This window comes from Syngnathus typhle, linkage group LG3, assembly GCF_033458585.1.
Source record: "Syngnathus typhle isolate RoL2023-S1 ecotype Sweden linkage group LG3, RoL_Styp_1.0, whole genome shotgun sequence".
Taxonomy (NCBI): Eukaryota; Metazoa; Chordata; class Actinopteri; order Syngnathiformes; family Syngnathidae; genus Syngnathus; species Syngnathus typhle.
This window is the reverse complement of record NC_083740.1, coordinates 20,797,310-20,817,245: the sequence shown is the minus strand read 5'-3', so window position 1 is coordinate 20,817,245 and position 19,936 is coordinate 20,797,310. Positions and strand designations below refer to the sequence as shown.

General features: G+C 42.0%; 1 protein-coding gene across 4 annotated transcripts in view; it reads right to left on the bottom strand.

Annotated features, from left to right (window-relative positions):
• Positions 1 to 2,032: 2,032 nt before the first annotated feature.
• LOC133151068 (WD repeat-containing protein 17-like) overlaps positions 2,033 to 19,936 on the bottom strand; it is a 62,236-nt gene continuing 44,332 nt past the window's right edge. For 3 of the 4 annotated variants that reach the window (XM_061273814.1, XM_061273817.1, XM_061273815.1), the window contains 10 exons: positions 16,015 to 16,114; positions 15,457 to 15,596; positions 10,523 to 10,634; positions 9,033 to 9,174; positions 6,086 to 6,188; positions 5,888 to 5,989; positions 5,548 to 5,646; positions 4,276 to 4,343; positions 4,106 to 4,194; positions 2,033 to 2,370 (listed from right to left, as the gene is read on the bottom strand). In XM_061273814.1, coding sequence (XP_061129798.1) covers positions 2,251 to 2,370; positions 4,106 to 4,194; positions 4,276 to 4,343; positions 5,548 to 5,646; positions 5,888 to 5,989; positions 6,086 to 6,188; positions 9,033 to 9,174; positions 10,523 to 10,634; positions 15,457 to 15,596; positions 16,015 to 16,114 — 1,075 coding nt within the window. In that variant the 3' untranslated portion in view covers positions 2,033 to 2,250. The other variant, XM_061273816.1, reaches the window with a different exon arrangement.

Below are 19,936 nucleotides of genomic sequence, written 5' to 3'. Positions count from 1 at the left end.
GTTATGTTCAGACATTTGACCAACAAAATACGGACAATCCATGAGAAATTGACAGCTCTGAAAAGGTAAATGCATCTAATAAAACACATCCAATTTAACTCTCCATCTGTGAAATTATAGCTAATATAAAGCATGAATAAACGATTACCATTTTTTTCCGTGTATAATGCGCAAAATTTAACAAATTTATTGTCCTAAAATATGGGGTGCGCATTATACATGGGTACAATTTTAAAAAAAAAAATCTTTTTAATTTTTTTAAGAAAATCATGGTACAACAAAACCAACAACAGGACTGACCGACAAAGTCGTGGAACAAAAAGAGAGGGTGACATTACCAAAGACAGGAACAGAAACCAAACAGACATCATGACAGTAACACATGCAATGATCCGACGGTGAGCGAGGGGCAGACAGGACTAAAATACAAAACACATTACATTGATTGAGGTGACACAGGAAGGGAGGGGCGACGCGAACAAAAACTATGGCAACCTATACACATAGCAAAACTGGGGACGAGACATGACAAATCTCCCTCGAAATAAAACTTGAAATCCCCTTTCTTCTTGTTTGTTGTCAATGGCGCATCGCATTCAGCCATCCTGCCCAACCCACTTAGTCAGTAAAATTCATAATTGACGACACATCGTTTGATGCGATGGTGCAATCCTTGATGGTGTGTTATTGTCAAATATTGTTTGTTTTTTAATCTCCATCGCGGACCGGACGTCATACGGAGGCAGTATGACTGCGCATGCGCACTATGGATCCGATGCGCAGAACGGATGCGCAAGACACGTCAGCTATATAAAGAGCGAGAGTTGTTTTCTTCCTATTAGTTTCAATTCACAGTTTAATTAGCAGTTTCAATCAGCAAATAACAAAATGCGTATTACAGGTAATATTTTATTTCACAACACTTTGCCTTGTTCCTTTCGTCTCTGCTGTTCACTTCAAACACGCTCCATACGACCGCAATGCTCTCGTATCAGACGCTTGCTCGATCACCTGCTCGTTTGCTGTCACAATGTACCCTACACAAATCCGAAACATTTGTTGCGGCTCCGAGTCACGACGAGGGGCAAGTTTTGGTTTCCAAGGGTGTTTTTATTCCTCTTCAACTTCTCTCCCATACAGAGCCGCCTTTTTCACATGTCCGCACTGATCGCGGTGGTGCCTTTACGGGCAGTCGGAGAAATCGACGCCAACAAAAAAAAATACATCCAGCCTAGTTAAGACCATACCAAAGACTATAAAAATGGGACCCGTTGCCTCCCTGCGTGTGTGACGATCATTGGGACTTAAAAAATAAAATAGAAAATTGGCTGCGTATTATACATGGGTACAGGCTTTTTTCCAGTATCACCATGCCATGCAACAGTATTATACATGGGGGCGCATTATACACGGAAAAGAAACGGTACATTATTTTGTTGAATCAATCACATTATCATGTCACGTGCCCGTGCCACATGCCACTCAGCCGCAAACTTTCCCTCAGCCACGCCCCCGTATCACCGTAATGACTGTCACCTGCTCCCTCTTGTTTACCATTGTATTTAAACCCTGCTCGCGTGTTTCTTCCTCTGTTTATGTCCGTCTGTTTCTGCTGCTGTTGTTCCTGTCCCGCTTGTGCATTCCCCCCGGTCTCGTGTGTAGGCTCACGGTCAACCTGTCTCTGTTCCTTGTCCAAGTGGACTTTGTTCCCTGCCCGCTGTCAGTGAGCCTCTGTCCCACCTGTGCCTCTGTTCTCCACTACCCCCCTTCCCTTCAATAAACCCTGGTCCAAGCTGCACATGGTCACCCTGCTCCATTCATACATGACATATCAAAGCTCTTTGAGCTTTAGTATTGTATATTTCATTCATTGCCAGTGCCTTTTCATACCGCTATGACTGCCACCAATAGTCTATATTTTTCTTATTTATACAATTATGGGAAGAAAACGACACAAAACAACACAGCCATGCAACACCAGCTTCATTTTGCTGTCCAACTGTTCTTTTTACAGTGATGCAATAAACTGAACTCAGAGGCTTATCATATTTATGACGCATGTACAAACACGATGAACAACAAAGAATGATTCCCCACACAGAGAGAAAATGTACAAACAGGAACTTTTATAACATTACTTTTATAACATTTTAACATTGTATGTTGTAGTTCCACAAATGCTTTGTTTAAAGGACTTTATTCTGATGTCTTTCGTGCACCCTCCTTGAGTGCGTGTGCGTGGGTGGGGTGTTAGAAGGGGTTAATACGCACTCCTGTACCTAGTGGAGAGAAGGGGTTGACTTTTGCCCACATCAGAGCATCATTCAGGGAAATAGCTGATTTGCCATCTTCAAGTAAAAACACTGGACCCTGCATGTAAAAAAAGAAAAAAATAGTTCCATTTTAAAAAGCACTTCTGCACACTGGTACAAACAACCTAGGGAAAAATGATGCCAGTCTCAGAGGAATATCCTCATTCTGTTTTTTAGTTTTGTAGAAAAACATGACAAATCACAGACATGGCACAAAACTGAAGTCATTTCCAATGGAAACGTACTGGTTTGAAGAAACAGTCAGAGCAATAAAATAAAACAAATGTGCTTGTCAGTAAGTTACTTGTTTATATCAAGCAGAGGGAAAAATTGAATCACTCTATTCTGAGGACAAAAATCTGGAATCATGACAACCCAACCAATAAGAAAGAAACAATTCAACACACCACACTTGCACCGCCTCTGGGTTTTATTATACCTGGCAGACTCAATGGCCTGGATTTAATAATTATGGACCTTAAAGCATCAGCCAAAATAATCTACCAAATGACCGATGTTATTTATTACTATGCAGCCTTAACCATACTTATATACTGTGCATAAATATCTAACACCTCAGTTGGGCAATTATCATTAAAGCACAGTTGCAGTACAATTTGAATGTATGTCATAGTTTCTGTCCGTGTGCTCGCCCCTCCCCTCTTGTGTGCCCATGATCAGTGTGATCATCCTCACCTGCCTTTTGTTACCTGTCACGTATTTAAATCCTGTCTGCGTGTCACAACCTTGTCAGATTATTTCTTGTCTCTCGTCGTTCCTGTCTTTCTGTTTTTGCATCGGTCGTTTTCTGTTTGCCATCCGTCGGTCAGTCTGTCGGTCGGTCCGTTAAGTTATGTTAGTTTGCCGCTTCTGTTGGTCTTGTTCCCCTTGTCTTCCTTTCCAACTACCTTTTCCAGTCAATAAACCCTGGTCCAAGCTGCATTTGATCGCCCTGCTTCATTCCGACCGTGACAGTATCATTCCATTCTTTTGTCTTCCAAACCACTTATCCTGACGAAGGTCGTGGGTGTGCTGGTACACCCTGAGCTGGTCGCCGGCCAATTACAGGTCACACGTAGACAAACAACTCCACAAATGACAGCCGGAGTCGAAATCAAATTTCTGAATTGTGAGCCACCGTGCTACCACAATGAGAATCTTATTTTTTTTTTAATTTATTGCTGACTTTGTTAATGTTGTTGTTGGCTGTCAGCGAGTTTTATTCTGTCAGGTCTTAGATCTGCTTCTTTTTTCTCCAAATTTAAACATCTGAATGAATGGTCAGAGACTATTGAGACTGGCAATTCCATAATTTTTGCCAGAATTACAAGAGTTTTCACTGGTATTTAATATCTAACAAGTTGTCCGCTGAGTGTAATGGCTTGTTATATTTTGTCCCAGTTCTTTATCTTTAATGCTTGGTATGCTAATAGTAATTACTAGGAGGCTATTTAATGTATGCCAGAAAGATCGAGACACAACTTTGGAGCCTTCTCTGAAAAATTGCGAAAGAAGGTCAAATCCCTACCTCCAAGGTCTCTATTCTTCTACTACTCTTGGCCGCCCTCCTGCAAAGGGGTGAGTCTGCCTAGCCTGTGTGATAATGTGTGATTTTGTAATCTTAACTGAAATCAACTCGTGCTGAGTGTCATAGAGAAGGGAAGGCCAGTGAAAGCAACAGAAGGGTCATTGCAAGCTAACAGCATAGCTCAAGCCACCAAGCTGATCACATGTGCCCAAGAGGCCTACTCAAACAGGCTAATCATACAAACCAAAAAAAGAACCACACACACCTGTATTCTGGAACCAGTAAAACAAGAAAGTTGAACATCAGAGTGACTTGGCAGATTGGAGCCTGTCACATAATCAGCACCGCATGAGACTAGTGGAGGAAGGACATGAGGTATTTTAAATGCAATTGTTTGGTTTCAGTGAACTTTTTTATGTTTGTGACTGTTCTTACCTGAGTTCACAGGCAGGATTCTTTTCTCAAGGCAGCGGAAGTCCTCTTTTTGACTCTCTGATGGAGGGCTATTAAAAAAGGCACTGTTCTAAATATAGATTTTAAAGTAAATGCAATACTGTATATGATTTGTGCTGTTTTTGTAAAAGAATTGTGGACTAAAAATAATGTTTGACTTGACATTGATATGTAGTGAGTTTTTTGTTTTTGTTGTAGTAGCATTTAATTTAAGAGCAAAATATTTTCATAGAACATGATTCTGTAGAGGGCATCCATTGCAAAGGGAAATATTTGCCTATATCTGCTGGCGTGTGTTTGTTTAATATATTTCACCAATATTACACTCAGTGCCCATACATGAATCTCGGAATGCATCGTGTTTGCATATGTTGGTGACTGATGAAAGGACATAGACAGACGTGAGAGGGCACTTCAGCTGCAGAGAGACTGCTCATTTCTCTAAAGCAGTGCTTCTCAATTATTTTCTGTTACGCCCCCCCCTAGCAAGAAGAAAACTTTTCGCGCCCCCCCCTCCCCACCGTGACTATCCTAACTTGTCTTGTAAATCGTGAAATGTTGCACTGTCGCAAACGTCACAGAAGTAACAATGAGAGCGCCACTGCCCCCTGCTGGGAAGATGCGCAATTACACTTTATTCTAGTACTGCAAAAAAAAAGCCTGTTCCCCAGGGTCACACGCGCCCCCCCAGGTATAGCACGGCGCCCCCCAAGGGGGGCGCGCCCCACTATTTGAGAAGCACTGCTCTAAAGTCAGCCACGGAGATGCTAATCCTTTTAATATGTTGAAGTATCATAAGTTTTGGTGCCAATTGGTAGCTGTTTTTGTACATTTTAAGCAATAGTCTTACCAATGAGTTCCAATAGGAAAATTGTGATCTCTTCCTTCCGTGATCAAGACATGGAGAGGAGGGGTGCGTGGCCTTATTCCTCATTAAAAATGGGTGTTTTTAAAGCCATTGGTTGTTTCATTATTTCTTCAAAATGAATGGATCAAACAAAAACTGCATTTTCCTGATATAAAAATAAATACCCCAGACCATCACACAACCACCAACACATTTGACTGTCTGTTGGTATGATGGTTTTATGAAATGCTGTGTTATGACAGAGGTACAAGGCACAATCTGTAATTTATACTGAGTTGCTGGTGAAAATGTCCCTTATGTTGCTGGTGGACTCTTAAAATTCCTATCTTGTACTTTGGCGAAATATGCCTCAGAATTTGTGATGGATGATGTGTGTGTACACCTACTTGTCGCTACTCTGAGTGCATACTCGCCAGGCATCCAATTCCATTGACAGCTGGTCAATCTTCAGAGGAACACTCACTTCTCTCCGTTTCAACAACTGACTGTGTCACAGAAGGAAAATGAGATGGTAGCACACATGGACATGTTGGTATTAGCAATTATGATTATTATTAGCCAAAACATAATCGTCGACTGGTGCAGTGGGAACCGGCCTCAGCCACACCGGTCGTTGGAGAAAATTCATGCATTTTCCACCAAATGTCAACTTGAACTGAACACAAACTTGTGCACTTTTCTGTAAACGTGTGAGTACACGTTTGTAAGGGATTAATCATTGTGTACCTGGTGTATTCATAGAGTGCAGGTACAATGCCGGAGTACTGTCTTCTTACGGCAAGCAACCCACCAATGTAACCACACAGGATCAACAGCTCACTGCGGGCTCTACATGCACGCACACACACACACACACACGATGATCAGTTCTGACATTATATGGAAAGTAGATGTTATTGAAATAATCCATAATAATTGGTTTACTGAGTGAACTTAGCCATGAGGAGGCGGTCAGTTCTGATATAACTCAACAGGTCAAGTATTGGATGAATACTCTCCACCGTCCAGTCAGATCCAGTCAGCTGTTCTAATGAAGATTAAAATGAAAGCCAGTCTGTCATCAAACATGCTGCAGATGTATACAAACATAAAAACAAATTTGACTACAAGCAAATATTACAACTAATTCTTGCACTGTTGAAATGTATAGTAACCAGTCGAATTTTAGGACCAAATACAGTAGAATGATGAAGTGTAGTACATTGGTCAAGTCAAGTCCAACAATGAAAATAAATCATATAGTGAAATCTTCGATGTAGAATCAAAATGTGGTGGTTTTTTTGCAAATCCCCATTTCAAGTAAATTTAAACACAAGTACTAAAAACTGACTGTGTTTCACACAAAAGCAACCAATAATTAGTCATTAAGAAAACTTGGACATCAATGAAAAGTGCAACAGTTAAAGCATTGACAAATCACATGTACCAATACCATTTCCAAAAGCATTGTACAATCTACAAACCGGATTCGGTTGAAGTTGGAAAATTGTGTAAAATGTAAATAAAACCAAAATACAACGATTTAAAAATCCTTCTCAACCCATAGTCAATTGAATACACTACAAAGAGAACATATTTAATGTTCAAACTGATAAACTTCATTGTTTTTTTGCCAAATAATAATTAACTTCGAATTTCATGGCTGCAACACTTCCAGTAGAAGTAGGGAAAGGTGGCAAATAATACTGAGAAAGCTGAGAAAAGCTCATCAAACACCTTTTTGGAACATCCCACATGTGATCAGGCTAATTGGGTACCATGATTGGGTATAAAAGGAGCCTCCCCAAACATGCTCACTCATTCACAAGCAAGGATGGGGCGAGTTTCACCACTTTGTCCACGACTACGTGAGAAAATAGTTGAACAGTCTAAGAACAACATTTCTCAACGCAAAATTGCAAGGAATTTAGGGTTTTCAACATCTAATAACTTAAGTGACTGACCGGGGCGTGAAACAAGAAGACAGCAGGACATGACGACAGCAACAGGAACCAAAAAGACATCGTGACACTCACACACAACCCACAACACGCACACACACGCAACAGACAAGCAATGATCCGACAGGGAGTGACACACAGACAGGACTTAAATACAAGACAGGTAACAAGAGGCAGGTGAGAATGATCACACAGGAGCGGTGGGGCGAGCACACAGACAGAAACCACGGACATGAGCACACAGGAGGGGCGAGTCGTGACAGAACCCCCCCCCCCACAAGGGACAGCTCCCGATGTCCCAAAAAAGAAAAACATCCGAAACTGTCCAACAAGGGGCGGGAGGGTACGGGGAGGCGGCCGCACTTCACACGCTGCCGAAGACCGACTGGGTGACGGCCGCTGGATCCGCGCCGCCGGAACTGGTGACAGCCGCAGCATCTGCGCCGTCGGAACTGGGTCGGCCGTGTGTCTTGCGCCGCTGAAAGCAGAGTGGGTGACGGCCGCTGGATCCGCGCCGCCGGAACTGGTGGCAGCCGCAGCATCCACGCCGTCGGAACTGGGTCAAGGTGGGGGCCTCACGTCACACGCCACCGAAGGCCAACTTGGTGACGGCCGCTGGATCCACGCCGCCTGAACTGGTGGCGGCCGCAGCATCCGCGCAGTCGGGACTGGGTCGGGGGTCGGCCGTGCGTCTTGCGCTGCTGAAAGAAGAATGGGTGACGGCCGCTCGATCCGCGCCGCCGGGACTGGTGGCGGCCGCAGCATCTTCCACGCCGTTGGATCTGGGTTGAGGGGCAACTGTGCATCTTGCATCGCTGGAACTGGGTCTGGTGGTGGCCACTCGTCACACACCGCCGAAGGCCGACTGGGTAACGGCCGCTGGATCCACGCCGCCGGAACTGGTGGCGGCCACAGCACCCGCGGCGTCGGAACTGGGTCGCGGGGCGGTCGTGCGTCTTGCGCCGCTGGAGCCCAGCTCTGTGGCGACCATGCAGCAGTTGCGGGAGGGGGCAACGGTTGGTCCAAGCGCTGGTCGCTGAATTCTGTCAGGAATCGGAGTGGAAATGGAGCAGGGCGACCAAATGCAGCTTGGACCAGGGTTTATTGGCGAACTCAAAAGGCAAACTGACACGACTTAACAAAACAATAACTTGAGTGACTGACCAGGACGTGAAACAAGAAGACAGCCGGACATGACAACAGCAACAGGAACCAAAACGACATCATGACATTAACACACAACACAACAGACACGCAATGATCCGACAGGGAGTGACGCACAGACAGGACTTAATACAAGACAGGTAACAAGAGGCAGGTGAGAATGATCACACTAATCATGAGCACACAGGAGGGGAGGGGCGAGCACACAGACATAAACCACGGACATGAGCACACAGGAGGGGCGAGTCGTGACAGGTGATGTAACGAAGTGGTAAACATGGCCTTCCCCAACTTCTACTGCACGTGTTGCAGCCATGAAATTCTAAGTTAATTATTATTTGAAAATTAAAATAAAGTTTACGAGTTTGAGCATTAAATATGTTGTCTTTGTAGTGTATTCAATTGAATATAGGTTGAAAAGGATTTTCAAATCATTGTATTTTGTTTTTATTTACATTTTACACAATTTCCCAACTTCAACCAAATCTGGTTTGTATATGTGATTCAAAATTTACCGATTTGACCTTTATATACCTGTTATTTCCAAATGTTCAAAAACAATGCAAAATAGAGACGTCAGCAATATTACATTGTCATATATGTTTATGAATGAAATCATGATGAGTTGTCAATACCTTTGACATGATCAATTGCTATCTTATATACCTGTCATTCACAAATGTTCAAAAACAATGCAAAATATAGATGTCAGCAATATTACATTGTCATATATGTTTATGAATGAAATCATGATGAGTTGTCAATACCTTTGACATGATCAATTGCTATCTTAAGGGCGTTCTCAGGTTCAGTGGTCAGAAGGTGAAATTTAACAGCTGAAAAGAGATCTCCTTCACTCATGGATTCCTCTGCTAATGCTCTACACTCCTCTAACGAGGGGAGACAACACTGAAATTACAAAAGACACGTGTTCATAGTCTGATTCTAATGAGTTTCATCAGTTGCACATGCAAGAAAAATACAAATCAATGAGTTAATTTTTAGATCTGCGCAAGTACAGTAGAACCCCGGAACTCGACTCAACATATTCGTAGTTTGACGCGAAATGTCGAGCAACCTTTGCCTCAAACTTCAAAGAAATCTTCGAAATCCAACAAACTTGCGGGCTCGGAGGTGGTCGCTTTGGGTGGCCACTAGCGCACTCAGAAGCCAGTGATGGCAACTGAACGGTGGAGTTTCCTTTTAAGCTGTACTGTTACCTCCATTGTTGGATACTACAATCACATGGACCCAATTGACATTCAAATAGTTCAAATATACGCTTTCTACTGACTTTTCACCAGATTTGTGCAACAAGTGCAACAACTCGGAAAAGACAGCAAACCTCCAGGAAATGTTGTGAGGTTTGGCAGGCGCTGTGGGCAGTGAAGGTAAACTACTACTTAAACCTTGCTGTCAAGCCTCCCTGCATATACAAGGTCAGATCCAGACAAAGGGTGATCTGAAACAATAACTAGCGGGAAATCACCGCATTAGGAACTGTTGGATTTATTCATAAAACGATGGTTACGCGCTTCAGTGCAACAGTACTTGAGGCTAAGTGTGGCACAAAGTAAAGTTTCATCTAGACGTGTCAAAATAAACAATTAAGCAGTCAGTAATTGATTATCAAATTAATCAACAACTATTTTAATAATTGAGTCATTGCTTAGAGCTATTGTGGTACCTAATATCCTCTAAACTCACTGATTTTAACCTCGCTCTAATTTTTGTCAGTAGTAGACTGATTTTTGAGTTTAGTCAAAATCAAGGACATTTGTATACATTTGCTTTTTTCTTTGGAAAACAATGACCCAATAACTGAATGGCTGGTGCGACTTATACCCCGGTGCGATTTACAGTCCGAAAATTACGGTAACTAAAATATTTGGAGTCCTGCCTTTTTTCTTTTTTCAAATTGTTCATGTGACTGTGTATGCAAACGTCACTGCTAAGCAAATCATTTTGTGTGATATTTTTGGGAAGCATCAATATTACTAACTACACTGTAAATAAAATACTCCCAAGTGCAGTCCCACTGTCATATTTCTGACAGGATTTTACAAATAACAAAATTCAGATTGTTCAACAAGTGAATTTCTATAGGTTGGCAGCTATGTGAACATGATGCGTTCAACAATTTTGGTAAAACTAACTAGTATAGTGCTCATGTAACCACAAAAAAAAAGTTGGGGCGCATTAGAGCAAAGTGTACAAAAGAATAGTCTAGAGGCCTGATTACTCTTGTCCTACTTACCCTTTCATGTAACTGGTTGATTTCTGCAGTACTCCCAGAATAAAAGGCACAGACCTTAGCCAGTAAAATATCATTCTCAGGAATCATTTTGAGTAGATCAACTGACAGATTCCTAAATGTAAACACAGTAAAGAACAATAAATCAATTACATGTTTTGTTTTTTTAACTGAAAATCGCAGTTGTCAACTCAAAAGCCAGATACATAAAGCCCTCCACGTCACTTCATGTGGCCCGTGAAAGCTTGACATAATTTTCTTTCTTGGCTTCCGTTTAAAACTAACCATATAAATGGTAAACCAATGCAAATTCTTCCAAAAGTTTGTTATGGCGTTTGGCAAACTGTACACTTCAATTTCAACAATGTTTTTTTTCTCGCAACTCTTGCAAAAAAAAACTTTAGAGTCCACATAAAGACAAATCGATGTCCTGTGGACAGATTCTCCCATCTGAAGCTCCTCCAACATTATGTTGGCTCTATTAGATGCACTGTGAATAAGTAGCCTTCACAGAAATTTAGTGGCAGGATGCTGTCACTGCATAAGTAACAATGGGCATACAATGTGGGAAATGTAGTTTATTATCATGTTCAACGCACGCTTTAAAAAACATATTGTAAGACAAGGCCTTTCAAGGTCTCACATACAGGGCAAATTAAATTGGTGGGCCCCATTTGGCTTGGGGGCCTTGAGTTTGACATAAACCCCACACCAGAGGCATAATATATTTTGATTAATTTGTTACCTTTAGAAATGATTACTTATACAAATGTTACAAAGATTCACAGTATTTTTTTCATAACTAGATGATGCATCAGATTAATTTGACAGTATATGTTGTATAAATGTACTATGTTTCACCCCTCTCCTAGGCTGCAACATCACAATAAACACATTGTTTAACGGCGTCCCTTGGGACGTTCCCAAAGAAGCGCATGACCATTTGAACTATCCGGTAGAATAAACCAGACATTATGAAGCTGTCATTTGTGAGTTATAGCTCAGAATTACTATTAAATGGCCATGGTGAGCTATTACATATGTATAGAGATGAAGTGTAGTGTCCTGGCGCCGGTGGCATCCAACAAGTGAATAAACTGACTTTGATGGCGATCATGAATGCTCATCTTTCTCCTTGCTAAATTTGTGTTAAGCAGGATTTCTTATTAGGAAGCAGGCTGTTTCCTCAACGGCCATTCCCCTACAAGGTGGTCTGTAACTGTCAGAAGACTAGCACAAACAACAAAACGTCACATCATCTCATCTGAGTCAGCAAATTATGAATTGATTATTGATTAGCCATGCCCAATTGAACAAATTTAATTTATTACTCTTCAGACAGTAATATAAAGATATATTATTTCAAATTCCAGTACCGTAATTTCTGGACTACAAACCGCACCTGGTAAAATTAGGAAAAAATCCCTTTTTTTTTCATGGATAAACCTATAAGATGCAGGAAATGTCCTCACTTCTATCACCTGCATGACCAAAATAAATCCTCTTACAATATCATGGAAATTATTAAAAATCCATAAATAAGACACACCGGACTATAAAACGCAGGGTTCAAAGCTTGTGCAAAAACTAGCGACTTACAGTCCGGAACACATTTTGGAAGCAACTTGCCCAACACTGGAAGTGGGCACTTACACCTGTCATTGACTGTATGTCAGTTCCGAATTCCTGTTTTTGTTGGCGGACTGGCACCTGATAGTACCTTTCAAACACTGACGAGTTTCAGCCAAACCCAGATAAGATTGCCACAAACTCAAAAAGCAGATGGCGGGCAGTTTGGGGACAAGAAGCAGGAGGTAATAGAACTTATAATTTTCTGTGGAACGTGATTGTGTGTTGTAAGCACAATTTTTTTTACTGACGTTTCTAAAGTAGCGGGGACGAAATGTAATTTAGCGATGAATGAAGCGTGTTAAAAATAACAATGACAGACTTTCAGGTAAGCCACTGGAAAATAACTGAAGAATCATATCCAATCGTCTTTTTTGGAGAGATGCACACCACTAATGTTGAATTTAGGAAATCTCGGCCATTTCAGGTGCCACACCTTATCACCGAAGGTTGGCACACCACCCCATCTAAAAAAACACACACACAACAGCTGCACTTCCTATGCCAGCTGAGGAGAATCTCCTACCCAATTCTATTCTGGTCCCCTTCTACAGAGGCACCATCGAGAGCCTGTTGACTAGTTGCATCTCTGTCTGATTTGGGGCCTGCAAGGCCATAGATTGCAACTCTCTACAGCAGTGGTTCTTAACCTTATAGGAGGTACCGAACCCTAGCAGTTTCATATGCGCATTCACCGAACCCCTCTTTAGTGAACAAAGTGTTTTTTTCAAATTCAAGACTTCAATGTTTATTTATTACTGGTGCACAAAATGAACCATGCATGAACATCACCTTGTTCAAAGAACATAACCAACACAATGCATGAACTCAAAACGAATTACCGTATTGGCCCGAATATAAAACGACCCGGATTATAAGGCGACCCCCTCTTTTTCAAGACTCGTTTGAAAAAAGACTTTTTGAACATCAAATTTAATATTTATACAGAAAATAATTACAGTAAATCTGAAACAAATGATCATAACAATATATTCGAGAGAAATAGCATGTTATTTTGCCTCATTCAAATCATCCAAAAACTGTCCATCACATCTTAATATCTGCACATTTAAATATATAAACTAAAGTGCAATCACATTTGTAAATGACTGGCTTCTGGTTTTTGAAATGTAAATAAGCCAATCTACTGTGATAAAACAACAAAATTGCAATAACTGCATTAACCATCAAAGTGAAGTCAAACTGTAGTCTTGAAACAAAGCTGAATAAGGAAAAACATTGCAAAAAAATAATGAAAACTGCTACCGTTATTGTTGGGGAGCTTGAGGACTGTATAGGGGGTTGGCTCGGATGATTATGCTCTTTTCGCCCCAGGGTGTCGGTCAGAACACAGGAGTGGTTAAGTTTTGATTGCTTTACTGAATTATTGGCAAAAATAACAGGCACTGTGGCTCATAGGGGCATACAGGCAAACTGGCAAAAGGGTATAGGCACATGTTTGGTCGTAAGGATGTGAGAGCAGGTGTGTGTAGTGCACATGGGTGAGTCTTTGGGTGTGAATGTGATTCTTGTGTGTGTGATTATTGTATGAAGCGTGTGAAGGGTGTGTGGTTCTGCAACAGACAGAAATACAGCACATAAGTCAACGCTTAACTTCTGACGTCACACAACACTAGTAGACGGCACACATTACATAACTAACTGCGCGTAACTGTTCCGGTATACTGAATAACCATAAATGAAATACTCTCGGCAACACACCAAACATAAGACAACAAAATACATTTGCTGGCGACCGTTAGTCGCCGTGCCGCTGCGTAATGGCTACTCGTACGATGCGAGGCAAACTTAAAGGAGCTTGCCGAAGCTATAAATCAAACGGCGCATGCACGAAACAAACCGCGATCAGACAAACGGCTCAACAATAGACAGTAGTAACAATGAAATGGATATACTCACTTTGTGTCAACGACGCACACGATCACAGCAACATACTCAGTCGATACCAGCAACCTTTAAGTGCGCACAAGCTCCAACAATCGCGATAAGCTGAGGTAACTCACGCGAAACTTAAGGCACGGTGATGTAACTTTCCAACTTTTTAACATCAACATAGGAACCTTTCTAACAGCAATTTTAATTTTTCTTCTTTTTGACGGGTTCGCTTTGTCCTGGGGAGTTTAGTTCAGCATTTGCTTTAAAGATATCTGGCACGTCTAGCGTTGTGACTGGGTATCATGTCTAGACACCGAATGTAAGATGACCCCCACTTTTTCAGTCTTATTTCAATGCAAAAAACATCATCTTATATTTTGGCCAATACGGTACATACCTGCAAACCAGTGTGACTTGTGCTGTTGCCTTTGTGAGACCAGTTCAGATACGTATCGTCACGAATTTACACAATAATTCAGGTGTGTTCAGACCTCCGCAGTGGAGGCTCTGCCGAACCCCTGATACTGACTCACCGAACCCTTAGGGTTCGGCCGAACCCAGGTTAAGAACCACTGCTCTACAGAGAGCGGTGAGGACAGGGAGAAAATGATCAGAGACTTTCTTAACAGATAAAAGTTCAGCTCAGTTGTCAGAGCAGAATCTCTCTGTCACATATGAGCAGTCTCTTAAAGTTCTTGTGTTCCTTCCTTATAATCTTTTTGTAGGTTCCAGTAGGCTTGTAGACACCGCTGTCTTTTTTGTTAAAGTTTGCTAGTACGTCATAGTCTGGAGTAAAATTTGTTGTGGCAATTCTTAGGCGAGATCCGAGGTGTTGGTCCGTTTACCTCGATCTGTGACGGGTTGATGTTGACGTTCATGTGGCTGAACGTCACGTCACGTACGGCGAGCCAAATTGGCCACTCTCTTTTAAACGCTCGGCACTGTGTCCACCTTGCTTTTCCTTGGGCGACTCATTTTAGGATTCCAGGGGAAGGTTTGTGGGTGGCTTTAGCGCAAAACTGCATCTGAAAGCTCAGCGCGCGAATTACAAGAATGCTGTCCTCACAGCCCACGCTCTAAATTCGGGACTGATACAAATAGAGCGCGAGTGCGCCATGTCCGTACTACTGAGTACGTACACGCACTTGTGAGTGTGCACCGAGCTTTCTGACACGGCTTCCGGTAGTCAATGCGCAGGCGAGCGCTTCCCCATCTACTGGGGAAACGCAGTCATTGCAGGCAAAATGACCAAAAAAAAAAAAGTTTAATAATACAATTTGTTCAGGGTTGGCGGGCCGGATTAAACGGTCCCGTGGGCCGTATCCGGCCCGCGGGCCGTAGTTTGGTGACCATTGGTATAGATATTTCTAAATCTTGTCAGTCTTTCAGGATTACAGACTAAGGGGACTCACCATGTCAGTGGGGTCATGTACTTCCTGGCCAGGAGTTCAAGACAGTAGGCCGTACTCTGAGCGGCCGTCTCTCCAAGAACTATACCCACACATGCAGCCAACTCCAGCTCATTACCTCTGATCAAACTAGACATGGCTAACTAAAAAACACAGAGATGTAAAACATATGACATAAGCAAATTGTTTGATTTTTCAACACTTGAGTAGTTATTGGTAACTCCTAAGTGAATTAAACTGAGCAAATACCTCAACATCTGCAATAAATGATACGTACAGTATATGCGGTTATTACATTCACATCAATAACCCAATATCAATAACAGACTATAAGCAGACTATTTTTACAGAGGGTTGTCTAATTATAGCCACACTTTCGCTCATTTGACTAAGGATTAGACTAAACAAGAAACCACTCTCAATATCAGAAATCTTACAGTTTATATGCTCCCGGTCAAAAATTATTTGCTCCTCCAGTACTGATGGTCATTCATTTTCTTGAATGTACATGCAGTGTTTAACGCATGGATGGTCACATACACTCATACATACACTACGTACCTTGACATTATCGACTGCTAGGTGGCAGCATGCAGCCAGAACAGAGCAGCCATCCTGAAAGTACCACTCAGCCAGCTGTTCGCATACCTGATGAAGTAGACTGTGGGGGGTAGAATCATTATTTCTACTGCACTGTTTATTTGGGACAGATACATTACCTTTACCCCACCCCGCTAGATTCAATTTTTTTTTAACAATAATTTTACGGTTCGCAATTTTATATTTTCAAAAATGCAAACTCAACCAGAAAACAAACAAACAAACAAACATAAAACAGAACAGGCTCCTCTTCCAACAGATGGCTCGAGTTCAGTCATTTCAATAACATAAAATCACAAGGTGCAGCTCAAAATGTTTTCTTATATTATGTCCATATTCTGAACAAAAGGAATAAATATTGAAACTTCATAAGTTTGCTGTCCTTTACAATGTAAATTATATGTTCCAGAGGAAGTGCTGACATCATCTGATTCATCTATTGCTTGACAGTTGTCCTGTGACAAGACTTCCATACCAATACAACATGCTATCATTAAATCAATACAGTGCTTATTCCTATTACAGATGTATTTTTCTGAAAATAATTTCCACATAAAAAACCTTGGCTTCAGAGGACTTTGTTTTGGAACGAACCCTTCCCATGATCATGTTTATTTCATCCTAAAACCTTCTTACTTCTCCATTATGCCACATACCACAAAATAATGCTCCCCGTTTCACCCGGTTCATTAGAAACATGTGTGCGGAAGGTCTTGATTCTATTCGTTTGTTTCCACTGGTGTCCTATAAATTCTCATTAGCCATTTGTACTGGATTTGTTATATTAGTTTAAGGTAGTGCTTCTCAATAATTTTCTGTGATGCAAATATATATATACCGTAATTTTCGGACTATAAGTCGCGTTTTTTTTCATAGTTGGGGGGGGGGGGCGACTCATACTCAGGAGCGACTTATATACTTTTTTTTTTTAATTTTCATTAACTAAGGATTCATTTAATTTTCATTAAAAAAAAAAAAAAGTGAAACCGCGATAAACGAACCGCAATGTAGCAAGGGATTACTGTAATTTGAATTTCAAGTGACGTCAGCGCGTCAGCAGCAGCTCCGTCGAGTCAATCTTTGTCCTTTATGTAAACAACCGTCGCGCTGCTGACGCGGCGTCGCGCTGCTGACACGGCGTCGCGGTCGCGCTGCTGATGCGGCGTCGCGGTCGCGCTGCTGACGCGGCGTCGCGGTCGCGCTGCTGACACGTCGCGGTCGCGCTGCTGACAACAGCGCGGCGGTTGTTTACATAAAGGACAAAGATTGACTCGATGGAGCTCTCTTTCACTTCCGTGGATTGAAGTCGGGGGCCGGCGCTCGGCCAGGTGGCTGTCCAGGGACGGTGGATGGGGCTCGGACAATGCTTTTACGCACGCCCGGTCCTACTCTACCGAGCTGTCTTTCACCTCCGTGGATGGAAGTCGAGGGCCGGCGCTCAGCAGGGTGGCTGTCCGGGGACGGTGGATGGGGCTCGGTCATGGCTTTTACGCACGCCCGGTCCTATTCTTTGGAGCTCTCTTCCACTTCTGTGGCTGGAAGTCCACGCCCCCACACGCCTGTAAGTTTGTTTTGTTAAATAAAGAGCCGTTTACCAAACCCACGTCTTTCCTTGAACTTTGTTAACGCTACAATATGGTTATATAGTAGATCTGTGGAATAACGACGAGGCTGACGTCAGGGCGCACGCGCGGCGTTGTTGACAAAAGACGAGGAATTTGATCGATGGATTTAATGATTTAGAGTGCACAGACGGTTTGATAACATTATTGCTTATATAATAGTTATTTGATATATAATTTATATATCGTTATATGGGCCTGTGGAATATTTTGAAGTGCAAGAGCCGTCAGCCTTGCGCACGCATTGTTGACAAAGGACGATTGACGGATTTAATGAATTGGAGTGACGCAGATGGTTTTATTAACGCGTTATTTATGTAATCGTTTTTTGAATAACTTACGTCAATTACGTTGAATTTTACGTCAGGGCCGTTCTCAGCTCTTAGTTTGTGTTTATGTCACGTTAGCATACCTATCGTTTAGCCTGTTGTTGCTCGTTCATGACTGTTCTTGGTGTTGGATTTTGGCGAATAAATTGCCCCCTAAAATGCGATTTATACTTCGGAGCGACTTATATATGTTTTTTTTCACTTTTTGGGGCATTTTATGGCTGATGCGACTTATACTCCGGAGCGATTTATAGTCCAAAAATTAAGGTATATATTAGGGGTGTAAATCGCGGGTTTTGTCACGATACGATATAATATCGATATAAAGAACTACGATACGATATTTGCCGATATCTTAAAGCCTGCTGCGATTCATTCACGATATATCGCGATATAGTGCTCTACGATCGATATATGTTTTTTTTTAATAAAAAATATAGAACAATATCCTGATTTATAACAATTCATACGCAAAATCGACAAGGTACTGCAAACTCTTTATTTAGGGAATTACAAGAGTATTGTAGTATACAAATTGCTTACTTTAACACTGAACTTTGATGTCGTGTTTTTTCTTTAAATGTGCGGCGAGATTTGTGCTCCCTGAATATTTGATCACCGCATGGCAGGATTTACAAACTGCACGTGTCTTGTCCGTTGAGCCATCTTTTCTTTGGAATCCAAAGTGCTTCCAAACGAATGACTTGAAGCCTAAAAGGGAGCAAATATCCTCGTCTTTTTGGACACTAGCCATAGCACCAGCCCAGGAGCCGCATACTAGTTGTCGCCTCCCCTTTCACGTGCGTGCTCTGCTCACAACACAACAACGCCGCGCACTGCTCCCTGCTCCCGGAAAGAGGAAGCAAGCAACAATGAACTGGATTTCAAAATAAAGTCGCGTCTAATGTCCGAGGTCAAACACGGCGATATAAATCGATGTTTACCTTTAGCATCGATACCAATAAATCGTAGAGCATTATATCGATTAATCGATGTGTATCGATGTATCGTTACACCCCTAGTATATATATATATATATATATATATATATATATATACATACATACATACATACATACATACATATATATATATATATATATATATATATATATGTATGTATGTATGTATGTATGTATGTATGTATGTATGTATGTATGTATGTATGTATGTATGTATGTATGTATGTATGTATATATGTATGCATATATAATTAAAATTAAATTTCCCCTCTAACCCTCCGCGGGTGGTCTCCCACTCCAAGCTCGGGTCCTGGTATTTCTCTAGCTTCTCAAGTTCTTTTTTCCTGATGTTGCCATCGCTTGGTATTGCTAGATCTACTACAACGGCCTTCTTCTGCTGTTTGTCCACCACCACAATGTCCGGTTGGTTCGCCATCACCATCTTGTCAGTCTGGATCTGGAAGTCCCACAGGATCTTGGCTTGCCCGTTCTCTGCCACCTTAGGGGGTGCTTCCCACTTTGAACTTGGGGCTTCCAGTCCATACTCAGCACAGATGTTCCTGTACACTATGCCAGCCACTTGGTTATGACGTTCCATGTATGCTTTCCCTGCTAGCATCTTACACCCTGCTGTTATGTGCTGGACTGTCTCAGGGTCCACTTTGCACAGCCTACACCTTGGGTCTTGTCTGGTGTGGTAGATCTTGGCCTCTATTGCTCTGGTGTTCAGAGCCTGTTCCTGTGCAGCCATGATGAGTGCCTCTGTGCTGTCCTTCAGTCCAGCTTTTTCCAGCCATTGGTAGGATTTCTTGATGTCAGCCACTTCACTTATCTGCCGATGGTACATCCCATCTAGGGGTTTGTCCTCCCATGATGGTGTCTCTAGCCACTCTTCCTCTGTTTGCCATTGTCTGAGACATTCACTGAGCACGTCATCCGTTCGGGCCTTTTCCTTGATGTACTCATGGAT